The following is a 20588-nucleotide window of genomic DNA, read 5'->3' as shown; positions in this document are numbered from 1 at the left end:
TGTTCATGAGAAACTACATGAAGATATCAATATGTAATACAATAAGCAATGTTAATTCCCTACCACTCTGTTTGTAACTCTGTAATGTCTGTACTGATCCTTTGCTATTTTGTAAACTGTTGTCGGTCTGTTAGTATTTTCCTCCTTTTATTTCTAAAATTAAAAAAAAAAAAGATGTGATTTTTTTACAATGGAATATTACTCAGCTATAAAGATAAACTTGAGGTTTTTATAAGTAAATGGATGCAACTAGAAATCATACTTGTAAGTGATATAAATCAGACTTACATGTATAAACATCAGTTGTCTACCTAGTATATGAACCTGAAAGAGTAAATAAAATCTGAAAGGTACAATAGATATTGTGTATGGGAAAGAAACTGCTCAAAAGGAAAAACAACTGGGATGAGGGAAAAGAGAAAAGAAAGAAGGGAGGGAGGGAAATATATATATAATACAACAACCATTGTTAATTTCCTATCACCTTGTTTTAAATTCTGTAACACTTGTATTGATTTTTGTTGTTTTATTTATATCTTTGTTTTTGTTATTTTGTTTTTGTTCTTTTCTCTTTAAAATAAAAAATAAAAATAAAGAACCCAAAGAAATCAGATCCCTAAATTTCAAGATCCAATTCAAAAGTGAGTTGTTTTTTTTTTTCTCTCTTTTTGTGACAGGGTTTTACTGTACAGTTCAGGCTGGCCTTGAGCTCACTTTGTAGCCCAGGCTGGTCTCGAACTCGCAATGATCCTCTTGCCTCAGCCTCCCAAGTGCTGGGATTACAGTGTGTGCCACTGCGCCCAGCTAAAAGTGGCCTTATGAAATGAATAAAATAGAAAATTTTCAGATGAAGAAATACAAACAGAAAATAAATATACCAAAAAATGTTCAGCATCACTGGTCACTTGAGAGATTCAAGTGGAAAAATGCTGAGATTCTATCTCACTCCCCCAAGAATAACTATTATCAAGAAACCAACCAATAAGCTCTAATTCAACCCATAGATCTCACTACTGCACATGGAAATGTCTGGTGGTTATGTAACAAATCTCTGTACCCAACACTTCCCAATGGTTGGACTGGAACTTGTGCCCTAGTCTATTTCCTTTACAATTGCTCAAAGGTCAGTCTCTCCTCCTGATCCTCCACAGGCATCAGGAAATGCCACTCAATAAATCAGCCCCCGGCTTGGTTCCTTTGACCCTATCTACATGGATGCAACCAGGGTCCCAAGAGGGGTTCCTGGTGAATTTAAAACTCAAAGCCAAGTAGCTGCAAGACTTAAAATTTCACTGTTCTTGTGGATAACTATCAACAAAAATATAGATTAGATAAGCTATGTTTACTATAATCAACAAATGTTTATAAATTATACCTGGCGTGCTATTAAGGGAATAATTTAACAACTCAGGCCCACTAGCCAGATGGCCTGGAAAAACAGACTCGCTCTGGATATGAGTCTAGCAGAAAAAGATGGTATCTATGTTATGATAGGAACCCAGTGCTGTACTTTTATCCCAAAAAACACTGCCCACAATTACCAAGGCCCTCCAGGGCCTAACAACCCTGTCAAAAGAACTAGCCAAAACTGCTAGAGTTAATAACCCCTTTACAAATTTAAATGGTTTGCCAAATAAATGGGGTTAGTGACCTCCATACTTATTTCCCTAATCATTACTATTAAAATTTCCATTCTTATGGGTTGCTATATAATCCCCCATGCATGTAGTTTAATTCAAACAACTCTTTAGAAGAAGAGACCCTCAGGTCATCTGAGATTGGTATACTTAGGCCATACCTATACTCAACAGTCCCTAGCAGACTCAAATGGTGATGCCCCTCAAAGTCCCTGAGGAGGATCAAGAAGAGGGAATGAAGCAGAAATCCTGATCTAACTGAAGCCATTTGGTTCAATACAGTTTCAGCCTTTCTGTTCTCTGCCATGGAGCTCAGCTAAATCATATGACTTGTCACGAAATTGAAACTTCTGCAAATTTGCTAAAAACAACTTTGCAACACGCAACTATGTTTACCACAAGATACCCATTGTACAGTAACCTTCAGCTAAAGAATATCTCATTTTTGTAACTTCTGTTTGCCACCCCACAAAAAAGACAACTTCACTGTAATCAGCACCTCAGACTCTGGAGATTACTCCCCTGCGTTCCTCTAGCATCAGTAAAATTGCCTTTCTTCTCCTGAGTTCCTGGCTACTGTTGACTCAATTTTTCCCGCAACAGTAGGAGGTAAAATGTGCAGAAGGACATTCTATAGATTACCAAGCCGTATGACTGTTTGGTTCTGGAGGAAGTCAAGCAAAAGCATTCCTGTAAAAGGAAATGACAGCAGGACCTTAGTCCCTGTGGAAAGCCACTGGGACAACACTAGATGCTTTGCTGAGATATGCCCAAAGGAATGATAACATGAAGGCTAGCTAAGTCATCTCATTCCTGTGATAATTAAATCGTATTGTCCTCACTAATCCTGTTAATTATTCCTCTCATTTGCCCTGTTGTTGCTTTTTGTTTGAATCCCAGTAAAAGCCTGAAGGAGATTGTAATGGAGGCTTCAGAGGCTGCAAGCCCCCTGATCCCATAACTGTCTGTCTCTTGTTTTTCTTTTCATCCAGGGCACCTTGTTCTCAGGACCTGTCACCCCAGACAGAAACTGACTATACACCAACAGTAAAAGATTTGGAGCACTCATAAACAGAACCAGCATGCCCACAATCCGTACAACCCTCCATCATAGAAAGCCATTTCAGTGCCCTCTCCAGGGAATGCAGGCTCAGGAATAATTCAGAAAAGAACACTCCTTGGCCAGCATTCACTATCCAGCAAGAATCATTTTAAATTCCTTCTGGGTTTAATCCACTGAATCCCCAAATAACTCTACGAGGCAGATATTATTGGTGTCTTCATTTCCCAGATGAGTAAACCAAACCCCAGAGAATAAAGGAACTGCCTTCATGTCACATGGTTGGTTTATGTTGGACTGTGATTCAAACTCAGGCCATCAGATGTGAGAATAAGTACTCTAGACCCAAATCCACCTGCATAAATATGTCACTCATAACAGCATTTACAGCAGTAAATTTCTACACATAAGTCTTATCTCTGCCCACCTTAAACTGTTGCCAAATAATTTTTTTTTAAAAAACCTCCATGGCCTTTTGATAACTGCCTGTCCTGACTCTGATCTATTTTCAACTCTCCTTAGGACTCTTTCCCTTTTCTAGGAAAGCCTAGTCTTATGCTTTCTAACACAGTAAACATTGGGTATTGAACACTTAAAAGTGTGGCTGCACTAGATTGATATTTGCTATACAATGTCATATAAAGATACTGACTTTTACAGACTTAGTAACAAAAAAAGAATATAACATTCTGTTAATAATTTTATATGCAGTATATATGCAAATTTATAATGCTATTTCTTAGCTGTAGATTGTTCCACGAGAGGTCATGTGTTAAAAATTTGTTCCCCAGGGTGCTGATATGAAGAGGTGGTAGGATCTTGAGGAGATGGGGACAAATAGGAGGTCATCACTGGCCCCACCATGAGCTCTGACTGCCTGCTTCCCAGCCAAGTGATCCACAGCTGAAACAGTGGCTCATGTGGGCTTTAGCCCAGTTCGTGTCAAGGGCAAACCTTGTAGTCCATGTTGCAGTGGTTTTGCAGGGACACGGAATGCAAGAATTTTGAGGTCATAGCAGCTTGCACTAAGACTTCAAAGGAAACCCTGGGAGGCCACACAGAAGTTTCCTGAAGGGGGAGAGCCCTACAGAAAGCCCCAAAGGGTTGGTGCCTCATGGAGCTATGAGAACGGAGCAAAAATTGCAATCCCAGAAAGACAGAGCAACCTGAAGTGTGGTATGGCCACCTGGAAAAGTTGCAAGCAGTACATGAAGCCAGCTCAGTCAGGTAAGCATGCAGCCTGTGACTCACAAGGATGAAGAGGCAGGGCTTCCCCAGGCCTGGGGGCCTCCCCCGTTATAGTGTGCGCAGGACGCCCTACTTGGAGCTTTAGGATTCAATATCTGCACTACTAGATTTTGGTCTTGCTTTGGCTCAATTATGCCTTTCTACTGCCCCGCTTCTCCTTTTCCAAATAAGAATATTTATCTGTGCCTGCCTCATCATTGTATCTTGGAAGAATATAACTTATTTTACACTTTTAGGCTCATAGCTGGAACGTTTGTCTTGAATCTCAGATGAGACATTAGACTTGGACTTTTACATGATGCTAGAATAAGCCAAGAATTTGGCACTATGGGCTTTCTGCAATGGGAGTGTCCATGGACTGATAGGAGTCGAGGCAGAATTCTGTGGTTTGGATGTGGTCTGCACCCTACGAGTTCCATGGTTCCCGGTGTGGCAGTGTTAAGATGGAGCCAGACCCTAAGAAGTGAGGCTTAAAAGGAGGTCATTCCTGGCCCCTCCCTGTGCTGTGGCTTGCTGTTTGCCAGCCGATCTCTCCCTCTCACATGAAGTCCCAGCATATTTTCCTTTTGACTTTTAGAAACCTGTTTAAACTCTCCTGACCATAGCATCCTCCTCCCTGAAAAGAATGTGATGTATAACAGGCTAATATTATTACTTAGTTATTGCAGACTCACCAGTCCTGCAATCTCCCAAGTGAGTGAACAGCAAAGGCTTTCAATAAATGAGTCAAGTGGTAGGATTTTAGAGAGATTCAAATCCCTCTAACAGAATTCGAGGGCTAAGACAAAGAACTTCTCTCAGGGCTAAGACAAAGAACTTCTCTGGGTGGCCCATATTTATTGGGTTTTCAAACAAAGGAGGGGGATATTGAAGAAAATGTGGGAATCTGAGCAGAATCTAGCAGGACCTTGGGAGATATTTTCCCAAGTAGTAAATTGTCAATCATGAGAACTACCTTATCTTTACGTTGACATTTATTGTAGGAGTGGGGAGCCTACAGTTGCAATCTCCTTTTAGTTAATTGGGTTAGAGCCAAACATCCTCAGCTGTGGCCTTATCTTGTCCTTTGAGGCATCACAGTTTCACAGGCCAATACAGGCCTCAGCAGGGATCAGTGACTCACAGAGGTTCATTTACTATGAGTCTGCTGCCCATCTCCAGACAAGGGGCCTAGGCCTTGGACAAACTCACCCACGTTCCAAGTAAACATGGAAAGCCAATCGGTTAATTTTAAATCCTGCTCAAAGCTGCTTCATACTGGTCTCTGCCAGATGTAAACTTCATGGCTGTGTGAAAAGTACTTAAACAATTAATGTAAAAACTCTAGTATGTAAGTTTCCCCCAAAGCACACGCTGAGACTAAGACTTGGATGGAAATGGTTTGAGAGGAAGTACTGTGACAGGATGGAGATGTGACCCAAGTAAGACAGGAAAGCTAAGACAGGGTATGATAATTAGCAGGTCACCGCTGTGGGTAACCGGGATCCATCCCACAGTGATAAACACGACTCAGAATGTGGTTTAGAGTCAAAAAGGTAGGAATTTTTCCCACCAAATCCTACCCTGTCTTGAGAAGGATCATTCCTCTGGGCGTGAACTCATTGGCACTTCCTGTCCCTCAGTGAGTTGAGCACATACCATCAGGAGAATTCTCCCAGTAACCAAGGCATGGAAGGTCCTCAGCTCAGAAGCCATCTGCAGAGATGCGTGTAGACCAAAACTATTTCAACAGATGTGACAAATGTGTTACATGTCTATGCCCCTTCCTGCCCAGAGCATATATCATATAATGAAGTTAACAGATAAGAAGTTGGAAATATTGATAGAATTAAAATATTTCTCTTACTATTTGGCTATGAAACTTTGTTTCATTTTTTCATAAAATAAAAAAATAAAGAAGAAAGAATATCCACAACTAACATAAGAGGTGAAAGACAAAGAAAGCTTTTCCTCTAAGATTAAGAACAAAACACAGATATCCACTTCACCAGTTCTACTCAACATAATACGGGAAGTTCTTGCCAGAGTAATTAGGTAAGAAAAACAAATAAAAGGCATCCAAGTTAGAAAGGAGAAATAAAATTATCTCTGTTCACAAGTAGTATAATTTTGTATCTGGTAAACACTACAGATTCGTCAAATAAGCTGTTTCAATAAATAAATTCAGCAAATTGCAATACAAAATCAACACATAAAAACCAGTCACTTTTCCACACACTAACAATGAACAGTGTGAAAAGGAAATTAAGAAAATAAGTCCATTTAAAACAGCATTTAAAAAGAATCAAATATTCAGGAATAAACATAACCAAAGACAGAAGAGACACACAATGAAACACTGCTGAAAGAAATTAAAGATATCAATAAAGAGACATATCACATTTAGGACCCAAAGACTTAAAATATAAACACTGTTCAAAGCAACCCATATATTTAAACACAATTCCATCAAAATTCTCATTTTTGTTTTGCAAAAGTAGGAAAACCTATGCAAACATTCAATAAATTTGGTAGAACTGTAATTGGTAACTCCAAGGCCAGGGATAACTTCCAGACAGAGAAAGCCTTGGGAGAGGAAAGAGGCAATTTATTACAGTGTTTTTTTTCTCCCTCAGGAACCCTCATAGGAGCCTTCTAATTCCTAGAAAAAGTAGAAAGTCAGGTCTTTCATCCATTCACTGAACATTTTTTGTCTACAGTGCACCTTTCCAACCTCCCCACCCCCATGCTAGGGCTCAAACCAAGCTTCTAACATGCTACACAAGCACTCTATTGCTGAGCCACATCCCTGGCCCTACCACGTGTCCTTTTTGGCGGCGGGGGTAAGGGGTACCAGGAATCAAACTAAAGACCTTGTGTTTGTCAGATAGGCACTTATGCCATTGAGTTATAACCCCAGCCCCCTACTATATGCCTTTTTTGTTTTTGTTTTTGTTTTTTTTTTGGTTTTTTTCTGGTACCGGGAACCGAACTCACGACCTTGCACTTGCCAGGCAGGTGCTGTGCCGCTGAGCTAAATCCCCAGCCCCCTACTATGTGCCTTTGAAGAATCTATTATATAAGAAAAGTTGTGGCTGGCTGTCCTGTACTTGAGTGTCCCCTTCCAAATAAAGAAAGTTAATCTAGAGCCCAAGCAAATGTTCACTGTGATGTTGAGGCTTTGCGGCAGAGGCTTACCTGAAAAAACTGCCTGCGTGGGAAATCATCTTATGTTGCCTGGTATAGAATTCCAGGCCCCTATGCTGAGATTGTGTTTCAGTAGTTCTTAACTTTCCTTTGTGATACTTTTCAACCAGGTGGGCTCCAATAAAACCTTGTTTTCTAGAAGCCAGACTGGAGCTTTAAACTTCACAGGAAGCAGACCTAGTCCTTAGAATCCAGTCTTTTATTTCAATACCTAAACTATGTAATATTATGTTGACTGTGAAAGCAGTGTGTCTCAGCTAAGGTATATTCTGCTCCACAGGAGGACCATTTGGCAATATCCAGAAGCATCTGTAAATGTCACAACTAGAGGGTGCTATTTGCATCCAGTAGGGCATCTGTAAATGTCACAACTAGAGGGTGCTATTTGCATCCAGTAGGTTGAGGTCAGAGCTGCTGCTAAACATCCCCCAACGCACAGAACAGCGAGGTCACCACCACCACCCTCCAAACATAATTATCTGTCACAAAATATCAGTAGTGACAAGGCTGAGAAATCCTCCCGGAATTTAAAAGAAGTAGACTCCAGAGTAACACATTGTTGCCAGGTATTTTCCCCACCTGAGAAGTAGATAAAGCCAATCTGTGCTACAGGATAGAGGAAACTTGAAAGAGCTTAGTTTTCAAGAAATAAAGGTTAGCTGGGCGTGGGGGCGCATGCCTGTAATCCCAGCACTCAGGAGGCTGAGGCAAGAGGATCACTGCAAGTTCGAGACCAACCTGGGCTACAAAGTGAGCTCAAGGTCAGCTTAAACTGCATAGCGAGACCCTGTCTCAAAAAGACAGAAAAAAAAAGGAAGAAACAAAGGTTCCCCTACTTGTCCCATAGCTGAGTCTACTTCTTTTAAATTCTGGCCAGATTTCTCAGCCTTGTCACTATTGATATTTTGTCCCTCAGCTGGGACAAAAAAGGTATTAAAAGTAAGTGTAATCAGCCTATAGATGATACTCAGGGCACACACTCTGAGAAGGATCAGAATTCTTTGATGAAATAGCTTTCCTGGACAAACCTCAGTCAGTTACTTAGTTCTACCACCACCCATGGGATACAAAAAGTTTTCTTTTTCAAAGGTCATAACTCTAAGGTCAGCCCTTCCCCTTTTACTTCTGTAAACTTCTCCCCAGGCCCCACCCGCATCACCTAGCTGCATGGCACATGCAGCCAGACACCTACGGTGCATAGCACGACTATGTGAGGGAGTTGCAGCACCTGGCTCTACAGCAGGGGCTGTATACCCATGCATACTTGTATAAGATGACGAAATGTCCCCTTGGCCTCGGAGTGTCCCAGTATACACTACTGTCCTGACATAATTAACACAACTCCCTCTTCACTCTCAAAAGGGGCAGGAGATATGTAAGAGGAGCCTGGGACGTTTTGTTATCCCAAGAAGCGAAGAAGCTGTCGGTAGTTAGGGCTGTGACAGGAGGAATGAGAAGCCAAGGGAAAAAGGCTACCACTGGCCAAAGATGAAATATTCTGAGCATCAAATTTGAACTGCATCAAATGTAACTGTATCCAATGTTTAAATTCATGAATGCACTGATTTTTTAAAAATTGATCACCTACCCCTGAAATAGCTCAGTGGCTGTGTGTTTGCCTAACATGTATCAAGCCCTCGACTTGATTCCAGGCACTGCCATTAAAAGGGAGTGCAGGGTTTTGCCTTTACAAGAACATAGCAACCAGGTCGCTGCTGTGAAAACAAGTAAATAAAGGGAAGATCAGGCATTTTTTCCTGCCAAGCTCATATACGCTAAATGTGAAGTATCTAAATTGTAAACGAGAGGAAACTTCTTAGAGAAGTATCCCAGTTACTAAGTGAAGAATCATTTACTGGACTGATGACACACACAGAACCAGCTCTTCACAGCATATGAAGAGAAACAACCAGACAGGCCACCGTCATAACGTGTCCTTGGCAAAATGTGAAAGATGAATCAGATTACACCTTTAGACCTCTACATTTTCAGTTAATACAGAGAGCAGAGAAATATGTTAGATAATGTTATGGAGATCCAAACAAAATTTAGAATATTTTGAAATACATAGGATAATCTAGTGTTTTCAATGACTACATTTCAAGAAAAAAAAAAAAAAGGATAGTAACTATAAATTGCAAGACTTAGAAGTCTAAGCAACAAATTGTTTTAAAAAGTTTTTAAAAGCATTCAACATTACTTGGATGTTTTGAAATTAAAAGAATTGTTCGTTTTTTTAGGTGTAACAGTACTACGGTTATTTTTTTAAGAGTTTCTACCTTTTACAGGCATACACTGAAATATTTACAAATAACATTTGGGATCTGCTTCAAAACACTTCAGTGGGGGAGGGAGAAGTAGGTGGAGATGAAATAAGATTGGCTGAGTTTAGAACAAAGTCAAATGATGACATGAGGATTCACTCACATATATCTCTAAATTTCTACTATAAAAATATTTTTAAAGAATATAAAAACAGAAAATATTTGCTGACAGTTGAACAGATATCAAAAATAAAGTTACTACAGTTCAATGGGGAAAACTCCCTTTTAATAAAGGCCTCTGTAGTAGACATTGTCCATAAAGTCTGGCCGCACAGCAGACATGCAAGAGGTCACACTGGCAAGACAGCAAATTTCAGCTCTTCCTGTAGCTTCTCTCAAGAGATTCTTGCTGAAAACCCAGAGGCCTGTTTGGTTAAGTGCACGATCAAAGTAAATCAATAATTTAATTCAGGTAAACACACAAACCACTGACACGGTGGCCTCATGGTCCCTGCCTGGCTGTGGGATACAATTTCCTGAGAAGGCCATATTTGGGCCTGGTCAGGCCCAGATCCTGTGAATTCTGTATATAGGTCTTAGTAACAGCAGCAGCCCTGTGTATGTGTTTCACATAACACACTCTGGTTAGCACAGCCTTATGGCCATAGCTGCTAAGAGGTTAGGAGGGTCATAAGTGGTAAAATTATGTTTCAAAGTCTACTGAGTAATACAACTCTGTCAGTCATACCATTTACCTTTCTTTTAGTGCACAATGGAAAAAAAGAAAAACTCAGCAAAAGAATATGGCATTACGAGGCACCATGTGACAATCATACCTTTCAATAGTATACTGTCAGCAAAAGGCCAGCTTACTCAGTGTTCAAAGGCACAGCCTAAAAGTAACACAACAGTGCAGTTCCAAAACGTTAAAGAGCAAGAAACCCTTTAGTAATGGCAAAATAACATTTTTTAAAAACTTGAACACAGAAATACTCTATCTTCTCACTTTTGAAGGAAATGTATTTCTTAGATGCCTACAAACATCTTCATGTTCCTCAAGTCAGCACTACTACCTCACCATCTCAACTAATTAGTGGTGTCCAGAATCATGAGTGTCTTAGATTACAAGGGTCCAGATGAAGCAGGGACAGAAGTTTTTTAGCAACAGAGGTAAGTGGTGAAATAATGCAGGACAAGAAGCTGCCAGGACCAAGAATACCTACTCAGGCCCAGACAGTTCACAGGAGTATCCATGTGTTCAAAGGACCAAGTACACTGACCAACATGTTAATCTTCAGTGTCAAGGATTTCTCCCCCAATGTGTCCCAGGCACCCAGATTTCCTGGCAGATTGCAAGCCTTCAATAAATACTTAGGGAATAAATCAGATGAGAACATACAGATCATTTTCTTTACTGTGAAGTACCACCAAATCTAGGGCATTAATACTAGCCAGGTATGATGGCGCATGCCTGAAATCCCAGCACTCAGGAGGCTGAGGCAGAAGAGAGTTTGAGGCCAGCCTGGGCCATATAGTGAGTTCAAGGCCACCTGAACTGCATAGTGAGGTCCTGTCTCAAAACAAACAAACAAAAAATACTAGTACGTCTTTCAAGGTCATTTAATCACACCTTTGTACAGAATCAAAGATTTCTTTAAAAATAATCTCATGTTTATTCAGTGATTGATAGCAAAATATTAATTTCCTAATGGCTGATGTGTTGACAGTTGTTATAGTACAACGAATAATGGAATGGGGAAATATTACAGATGAGGGTAGCATGGTACAATCAGAGATAAAGGAGGCTACAAATAAACAAAATAAACAAAGCGCATGACAGAAGATCCCAAGTGGGGCGGGGGGAGGTGAGATCTAGCATGGGAGCAGCTGGCAGAATGACAGCACGTGCTAAGATTTTCTCCAGTGGCCCTTACCACAACATAAACACACTCCGGAGCACTTGGGGTTACTGATTGCTTCGGGTCTGTGGTTCCCACTACCACAGCCTCAGCTCCAAGACAACAAGGTCTCATCTATCCCATTCACCATGGTATTCTCAGCGAAAGGAGCACAGGAGTAAAGAGAGGCTGTGGGAGAGTCTGAGCTAATGATCTTGGAGAAGGGGATGGATCCTTCAGAAAAACGAGCTTTGGAGCTGCCCACTTGAGACACAATTCTTCCCTTACTACTGAACTTGATCAAGAGATAGATTTGAACACCCCACTGCTGGTGAAAAATCCCCAGCCTGACCTGACACTCAAGATACTGTTTCCCTAAAAGATGGTAAGGAAAACTGTCGCCACTGCCTGGACAGAAGGTGCGGGCAGCTGTGGCCTCTGAAAGCCCTGGATAAAGCAGGTCTTGCTCTCTTCCTGTGTTTGGTAGCACACAGAAAGAAAGTGGGCCCGAGTGCCTTTCCACGGCCACCACTGCACATCTCCCAGCACTTCCCCAGGAGGAAAGACACCTTCGTGGCGGAGCTCTCCTCCACACAGCATCCTCATGGCACTGAGGGCTCCTGGCGATGCTGGGTCTTCTGGTGCCGGTTGAGGATGGACCTCTGGTTGAAGCTGCGCCCGCAGGCCAGGCAGTGGTAGGGCTTCTCCCCCGTGTGGATCCTCTGGTGACGGACCAGCCGCTCCCCTTTGCTGAAGCGCTTCCCACACACCTGGCACCCATAAGGCTTCTCGCCCGTGTGGGCGCGTCGGTGCACAGCCAGGTTGGCGTTCCTGCTGAAGCTCTTGCCGCACTCGCACGTGTAGGGCTTCTCGCCAGTGTGCGTCCTCCGGTGCACCTGCAGGTGCTGCCTGCGGCTGAAGCTCTTCCAGCAGTCCCCGCACTTATAGGGCTTCTCCCCAGTGTGGCTCCGCTGGTGGACCTCCAGGTGGTGTCTCTGGCTAAAGGTCTTCCAACACTCATTGCACACAAAGGGCCTCTTTCCCAGGTGGGTCCGCTGATGTTTCATGAGGTACTCCCTCAGGGTGAAGCCCTTCCCGCATTCCATGCAGCCATAGGACTTCTCCTCCTCATGGGTTCGCTGGTGTCTGACCAGATTAGAGCTCCGGCTGAAGCCTTTGCCACACTCAGGGCACTGGAAAGGCTTCCAGAAGGAGTTGTGAGTTTTGAGGTCATCGGGCAGGGGGACGCTGTGCTGGGACACAGGAGGCACAGGCAGGCCACCCCCGGAGGCCCTGGGCTCCTGTTCACAGGCTTGTCCCAGGCCAGGACCCTGGACAGCCGTGTCTCCAAACCTCTCTGAAGTCAGCCCGGCGAACGCCCCTTTGAGGTCTTCCTGCTGTGACTTTGCTTCCTTTTCCTTGCTCCCAACATCTACAGGAGAAAAGAGATCAACACGGACTCCACGGTGACTCATAAAGAAAATATACACGTTAGAACTCTGCTTCCATACATGTCCCATAAACAGCTCCTTTTCTTGTTTTCCCTTGACCAACATTCGCAACACTCTTCACCTCCGGACCCTAAATTCAGGCCTTCCTTTACTTCTTCCCACCTCCCTGCCCTTTTACAGAACAGTCTGCCAAATTTTAACGCCCTCCCACTTAACTCTCCGCTAATTCAGACTTTCATCCCCTTCAAAATCTAAGTCAGTGGTTTCCTGGTTATTCTTTTTTTTTTGTCTTTTTGAGACAGGGTCTCGCCATGCAGTTCAGGCTGGCCTTGAACTCACTTTGTAGCCCAGGCTGGTCTCAAACTCACAAGGATCCTCTTGCCTCAGCCTCCCGAGTGCTGGGATTACAGAGGTGCACCACCATGCCTGGCAATCCTGGTTATTCTTTTCCTTGGCCTTTTCTACACTGATACACTCAGTTGATACTGATTTATTTTGCACTTATTTACATGTGATGTTGTGGCAAACACTAATTTATATTCATCTATAATTCTGCCTTCCCATAATGATTATAAAGCCACCCCAGCTACCGGACAGTGTGTAGTTCTCCAAGTCCTCAACCCTTGTTCAGCTCCCCAGCCCTGCACACTGCTCCTGCCACCTTACCAGGGATCGATGACTCTGGAGTCAAGGGGAATGAGGGAGACGCCTGCTAAGTGCTGGCTGAACGAATGAGCCCAGTCTTTCCCCACAGCTCCAGCTGCAGACCACCTCTATGCGGGGTAGCACTAGGCAGCCCCAACTTGACCTTTCCATCCTCATTCTGATCCCTCTTATACTCTCTCTAAATTAACAGAACAGTTGTTCACGGAGAATAAAGGAAAGAGGAGGAGGAAACAGAGGAGACATGGTGTAGGGGAACAAAGAACCCAAGAGAAAACAAAAACAAGAAATGACAAGCAGGGCCAGGGATATAGCTCAGCAGCACAAGCTCCTGCCTGGCAAGCGCAAGGTCCTGAGTTCAAATCCTGGTACTAAAAAAAAAAAAAAAAAAAAAAAAAAACAAAGAAAAAAGGAAATGACAAGCAGTGCTTAAAGGAGAAGAGAGATCTTTCAGGAAAAACCATTAGAAGATAAAAAGAAACTGACATTTCAGGCTCCCTGGCTGATAAAATATGAAGTACATAGCTATCACTTTTGATTTATTCTTTGTTTCATAAACCTTTCATAAAACAGTAAAAACAAATGTAGAGCTCAAAGAATTTTCATAACAACCATATAAACAGTTTCCAGCTCAAAAAACAGAACAGTACAGATGGAAACTGAGTCTTACCTGGAGAGACCCCACAGTCCTGAGGTTCCACGTATTCCCCGAAACAGTCAATCTGGGCTGGGGTCACGTGTCTCCACTCCTCCTCAGGGAAGGCCAAGGCCATGTCTTTAAAGGGTGCCAACCCCTGAAACAATACTGTGGATAAATAAAGATCCCTAAAGAGCAGTCTAACAGCAGCAGTGAACACAGAAAACAGAGGGCTGAGCAGAGCAAGAAAGGCAGAAAGAATCTGCCACTGGGTGGTCTGGGAGCAGAAGCATCTACCTCTCCATAATTTAAGGGAAAGCAACTGGGTTTTTTCGTGTTTGTTTGCTTGTTTGTTTGTCTGTTTTGAGACAAGGTCTCACTATGTAGTTCAGGCTGGCCTTGAACTCCCTGTGTAGCCGAGGCTGGTCTTGAACTGGAGGAGATCCCCCTGCCTCAGCCTCCTGAGTGCTGGGATTACAGGTGAGCCACCACACCCAGCTTAAGGTAAAGCAATTGATTCATCTTAGACTCTGCTGCAGCAGCACTGCTTGCTCCCAACAACCCCAGCATCACATCCATTCAGTCACCTGCACTTGCCCCTCAAGTTTCAGAGACTGGGCAATGCCTCGTGACCCTCAAGCCTCATCGTAAAGAACAGCACCATGGGGGGCTGGGGATTTAGCTCAGCGGCAAAAGCGCCTGCCTGGCAAGCGCAAGGTCGTGAGTTCAGTTCCCGGTACCGGAGAAAAACCAAAAAAAACAAAACAAAAAAAGAACAGCACCATGTTAAAAGAAACGCGTTCTCATTTTCTCATTCACTATACCATGAAGAACCCCTCCGGTAAAAGAAAAAGATCTGGCAAAATGAAAGGACGAGAACATCACTCTTCATCCCCCGCAAACTGTGTCCTCGGAAAACAGGAAGGGAGAATGGAGTGAGCGTCAAGCCTTGCTCAACTAAGGCTTTGCCTCAGTCAGGCTTAACTTGCCTTTTTTCTACCAATCAATGCCTTTTCTTCATCAAGCCCTTTCTAACTCTTCCCCTTCAGACAGGTGCCCCTCTAGGAGCCCACCTCCCTGGTAGCACCCAGCAACCCTGTGGAAGACGTTTAAACTATGGCAGGAGTGCCCATCTATACCCTCCCTACCCCCAGGCAAGGCAGGTTTGCAAGTGCTACCAAGGTCCCAATTCCTGGACTGGCAAATGCAGGCCCAAAAACACTGCCCAGCACCCTAAAAGCCCCACCCTTGGCCAGCTGCTTCTCACTGACATCACTGGAGGAGGAGTAGCAGCAGAAGCAGCCACAAAGAGCACCATCTCTAGGCCAACCACTGGGCCAAGACAGGCCTACGAAAACTTCCTCACTCTTCTTCTTCATAATGAGAAAGGCAAATACCTCTGTGTCACTCTGCGATAAGGCTCAGTGCAGATTAACAGCTGGAAGATGGTGGCAAAGTGGAGAACACGACAGGGCCACGCCATCAGAACTAGCAAGGCAGTGACTCAACTTTGTGGGTGGCACTCTGCTGTGCAGGGAAGCCTTGGGGAGGCCGCATGTCTGTCAAAACACCATGACCTCCAAGAGGGCAGAGTCACAGCTCACCTGCGATCCCGCTGTAAGAAATCCAGCTGCCATCTCTTGTTCTCTGGTGCCAACTGGGGGAAGGCTGGGGCCTGCCTGAAGTATCGGCAGTGCTGAGGGAGGACAAAAACCGAGGAAAGGATCAACACTGCCATTCGTCTGCCCACTCAAAGGCATCCCCACCCAACCCACAGCCTCGGTCTACAGACTTCAGACAGAATCGCTTAGAGCCACATGGACCCACAGAGCAGTGTAGATGTTGCCTGCCCTAATCTTGGCTGAGGAACAGGGCTATTCACGTTCCTTGGCCATACTTCGAGATGACCTCCTTTGAGATCCATTAACAGAATAAAAACCCACATTACTTTGAGACATGCGGTTTGCCCACTTAGTAAATATTTCCACTTGTCAGCTGCATAGCTCTGGCTGTTTCTAGAACAGATGTGTGGGAAAGGAGAAGAAACGATAAGACAACATGACTCCCTGGTCATACTCTCCAGAAATCAGAATCGAGGTAGAAAACATTTCTTCTGTGTCCTACTAAGGTCCACGAAGTAGGCAGAAAAATTCAGAATTACACTACGCAGGCAAGAGTACCCATTGCTGGGTTTCTGAAGCAAATGAGTGGGAGGACGGCTGCAGAGCACAGTGCTCCATGCCTCCCACCCTTGCTCTCTGCATCTTACCCTGCTCCTGGAAGGCCTGTGTCCCATCTCCAGGGTTCTGACTCAGTTGCTCCTCGGTGCTCTGGTCTAAGCCTTGAACTCCTTCCTCGCGGGGCATCCCCCACTCAGGCTTGACATCCACCGGCCCCAGGTGGACACCTGGCTCCCAAGCACCTCTGCCAATCACTGTCTCCTGCTGCTCTCCCTGCACATGGCATGGAACCTAAGAACAGTTCCCAACACCAGTTAGAAGGAGGCTTAGTGAAGGCTAGGAAAAAAATTGAATTAAAACCTAAAAAGAGAACTAAGAAAAGAACCATTCTGGCTTTAGGGAAGAGGAAAGAAAAGCTGACTGAGCTTTTCTCAAGGACATAGGTGAGGCAGGGAAACAGAGGCTAAAATCCCTTTTGCAGGCCCTGAGCAACCTGTGTCTGTCTACGCCATTTCACAAGGGTCCCTCTGTCCACCTTGACACTGACCAAATTTCCCTTACCATCCCTGAGCCCAAATATTATCCTGCTGAGCCCTTTAGCACTATATATTCACCACTAGAAAACAAATGTCCACGCTCCAGAAGCTGAAAACTTAAAAATGCAAAGCCTATACTTTGCAGTGAATTAGACAGTGAGGAACAGCTGCTCTACATAAAGCAAGGACAGTCAGGAGGCCTCCTCTGCTGAGACGGGCTCACAAAACCAAGGCCCTTCCTTGTCAGCTCTTAGGCTCTGGAGTTGAGAGTAGAAAACAAATTCTCTTAGGACTCTACAGGAAGACAGGAAGCAAGGGCTGAGGGCAGTATGGGAGGGAGGCCAGGCTGCAGAATGCCTGGGACTTGCCCTCCTTTCCCAGCCCTCAGTCAGGTGACTGTACCACACAGTGAAGGAAACATGGCCAGTCTCGAGGCAGCATCTGTGGTGCAGTCAGTTGTGTCATCAGAACAGCACCGCATAATCACTACAGGAACCCTATGAGCCAAGGTTCCAGACATGGAAACAGCACAACTATGGACAACTCATACGAAGAGTATTCATCAAGTAGGATTCCCTGCATTCCCACAGGCAGCTTCCTCCGAGTGGGGCTGGTTCTACAGAGGGCCCTGAAAACAATCATAACTGCCTTCTTGGGGCATGAGGCTCAACAAGGAAATAGGACCAGGCCTCTGCCCTGATGCCCAAAGGTTTTAGGCTCTCTGCATACCAGCATCGTTCCCGGGAACAGCTCTTCTTGCTAAAGACCCCAGTGCTCTCAGGGAATCAGAGAGCAAAGAAAGAGGTTCTACATCTCATCTATCCCCACTGCTTCTTCAAGCCTCTTCAAGCCTCTTCATTCTTTAATGCCCACACCATCAGCATAAGACCCAGATACCCTCTTCTCACCCACCGCCTTGGTGTCCAGCGTGCTGTTGGTCAAGTCCTGCACCATAGCCACCAGGGCCTTGCTGCTCTCCGGGCTGTGTTCTCGAATCCAGGCATAGAACTCCCGGGGCAGGATGGTGAGGAACTGCTCCAGCACTAGCAGCTCCAGGATCTGCTCCTTGGTATGCAGCTCAGGCCGCAGCCACCGGCGACAGAGCTCTTGGAGCTCCCTGAGGGCTTCCTGGGGACCTGCTGCTTCCTGGTAACGGAATTGCCGAAATCTCAGACGGAAAGTCTCAGGACTAGAATCTTCCTGTCCCCGGCCCCACAGCAACTCTTTCTCCAGTTTCACCACAGGAACACCCATTCGATGCTGAGGATCTTCTGCCATCCCTGGACACTCTTTAAGCATCTTCACACTCCGTCCCCAAAGACTGAAGATGACAGCACAAGTGAGCCTTCTGAGAACATAAACACACAGAAGGGTGGTCCTGTGTCTACACAATGAATATTCTGCTGGAGAACATGGTAATAACCTGCTATCCGGTATTTTTTCAAAAGGCTTAACATATTTCCTGATGGTCATGTCAATTAAACACAGTATTTACTAAACACCTATTGGGTACTGAAAAGGCTTAAGATTTATCACCCATAAATAGCTCAGGATCTCTTGGAGATGATAACTCTGCAACAGGAAATAGTATAAAATGGGTTATAAGTAAGTTAGTACCAGGGCCCACCCTAAAGGAGGGGCCAGGGATATAGATTAGTGGTACAAGCATCTGCCTGGCAAGTGCAAGGTCCTGAGTTCAATTCCTGGTACAAAAAAAAAAAAAACCAAACTGTTAACACTAAAGAAAACATGCATACAGACACCCAGTCATGCACTGCATATAGATTATATGACAGTGGGCCCATAAGATTATAACAGAGCTAAAAAATTCCTATCATGTAGTATCACAGTTTGCTTGATAATAACATACAACTATGCTACTGGCTTAATATTTACTATATTATGCTTTCAATCATTATGTTAAAGTGTACTCCTTCTACTTATTAAAAAATTCACTGTAAGACAGTACACTCTGCTTTGCCAACAGCAGCCTCATACAGTACTGTACTTCTTGACTGTATCACAAGGCCATGTTAATTAACTTAGACTATCTAGGTTTAGGTAAGTACATTCAGGAGCATCTATACAACAATACATTTCTCAGAACATGTCCTATCATTAAGCAATGCATGCCCCTGTGTGTGTGTGTGTGTGTGTGTGTGTGTGTGTGTGTACGCTCCCTCTCAAACATGCAGAAACTAGCGCTTGCCCTCTTGAAATTCGTATAATGCAGTAGACAGAAAAAGCAAAAGAGCAACTACATTAAAAACTGCAAGCAGAAACAAGTTCTCGAAAGGAAATAACTGGTCTGTTAGTGGGGCCAATGGGCTTGGGTAACACTCTTCTGAAGACATGATACTTAGCCCACAAATTAAAGGAAGAGTGGGAGCCAGTCATTCAGAGTACTCCAGGCAAAAGCCTTGAGGTTAGAAATTATTTTACATGGCTTGGAATGTGAAGGTGTACTCAGCCGAAAGACAACAGAGCTAAGGTCTGCCTCCCAAAAAACAACGAGATGATATAGATATATAATATATGAAACACGAGAAATTTAAAAAGGAAAATGATTAATGTAAGTTCAAGTATTCTTGAGGAACAGGGTTATAGTAGATGGAAGATGAGTCCTATTTACCTCCATGGGGAGGTTGCTGCGGGGAGGAAGGCTGGGGAGACAGACCTTAAGTCCAAAAATCACTCTGATTGGTCCAGAGAATGAACAACTGGCAGGAGGCACGCCCCAAACTTCTGCCAAATATTCTATTGGTTATTTGTGTGTTTATACACACACACACACACACACACACACACACACTTAAATCGATTTTGCATTTTCAGCCCACAGTATCCATTTTCTCTGTTGCATTGAGATTTCTCTTTCATGACTTTCTAGCTGCTGCATCTGCTCGTCCCACCAATGCACTTAATGCACTGCAGTGCCAACGTTTACCAGGGTCTCCGTACACCAGATTCCCTTTTAGGCAAGAGAGGTCTTCATCCTTCGCCCCCAGCACCGGAAAAACAGCAGGCACTGCGTGCCTGTTTTGTAAATGACTGTGCTACGTCTCGTTCTACAACGATTACTTTCACTTTGCTCGAAGGGTTCAGCCTCGCTTCAAGACCTCGGGTTCGCGGACGTCCTGCGTTACTTAGGCCATGCCTGGCGGGGCAAGACGAGCCTCGCTCCTACCTGAGCCTACAGCGGCGCGGCCCATCCGAGTCGCCACCCGCGGGGCCTCATCCCACAGCCGCACCACAGCCACACCACAGCCCGGCCGCGCAGACCGCCGAGCGCCGCGACCGCAGCCCGTCCGCCAGGCGCTCACCCGCGGCCCCGCGGCCCCGCGCCCACACCCGAACCCGCCCCACGATCCTCTGAGCCCACCGCGGACAGGAAGTGAGCGGCGGACACCGTCAGACAGGTGCGCACAGAGAAGTTTCCTTCCGTCTCCTCTCTAGGACTCTCGGAGGTCTCAGAGGTGCGTCTCGATGGTCGCGATGGTCGGGCTGGTCGCTCGTCCTCCGCTAGGCTAACTGTACCCCTCGAGGCTATCGGTCCCTGGCGCCTTTCTACCTCTGTGCCTTTCCCCCTGTATTTTCTCTGTGGAAAAGACTCAGTGTGCGTCCAGACACACGATTGGACAACGGCGCCCCTCGAGTCGCTAAAAGTCGGTCAAAACGCGGGTGAGGCTGGGCGTGGTGGCGCACGCCTGTAATCCCAGCATTGGGAGGCTGAGGCAGGAGAATTGCTACAAGTTTGAGGCCAGCCTGGGCTACATAGTGAGTTCAGGGGCAGCTTGAACTATACAGCGAGACCCTGTCTCAAAAAAA

General features: G+C 44.8%; 1 protein-coding gene across 3 annotated transcripts; it reads right to left on the bottom strand.

The window, feature by feature from the left end:
• Positions 1 to 10997: 10997 nt before the first annotated feature.
• Zscan25 (zinc finger and SCAN domain containing 25) lies at positions 10998 to 20133 on the bottom strand. 3 transcript variants are annotated; one of them, XM_013521193.1, is made up of 6 exons: positions 19948 to 20133; positions 17673 to 18108; positions 16314 to 16515; positions 15649 to 15740; positions 14078 to 14201; positions 10998 to 12725 (listed from the first exon to the last, which is right to left on the bottom strand). In XM_013521193.1, the coding sequence occupies exons 2-6, from the start codon at positions 18057 to 18059 to the stop codon at positions 11896 to 11898; spliced, it is 1635 nt and encodes a 544-aa protein (XP_013376647.1). In that variant the 5' UTR covers positions 18060 to 18108; positions 19948 to 20133; the 3' UTR covers positions 10998 to 11895. The 3 variants fall into 3 exon arrangements, with proteins under 3 accessions (XP_013376647.1, XP_013376650.1, XP_013376648.1); XM_013521196.1 differs by having other exon boundaries at positions 17673 to 18081; XM_013521194.1 differs by lacking the exon at positions 19948 to 20133 and adding an exon at positions 19574 to 19941 and having other exon boundaries at positions 17673 to 18110.
• Between the last annotated feature and the right edge of the window lie 455 nt (positions 20134 to 20588).

This window comes from Chinchilla lanigera, unplaced genomic scaffold (genome assembly GCF_000276665.1).
Source record: "Chinchilla lanigera isolate Chin_1 unplaced genomic scaffold, ChiLan1.0 scaffold00059, whole genome shotgun sequence".
NCBI lineage: Eukaryota > Metazoa > Chordata > Mammalia > Rodentia > Chinchillidae > Chinchilla > Chinchilla lanigera.
This window is presented reverse-complemented; position numbering and strand designations above follow the sequence as displayed.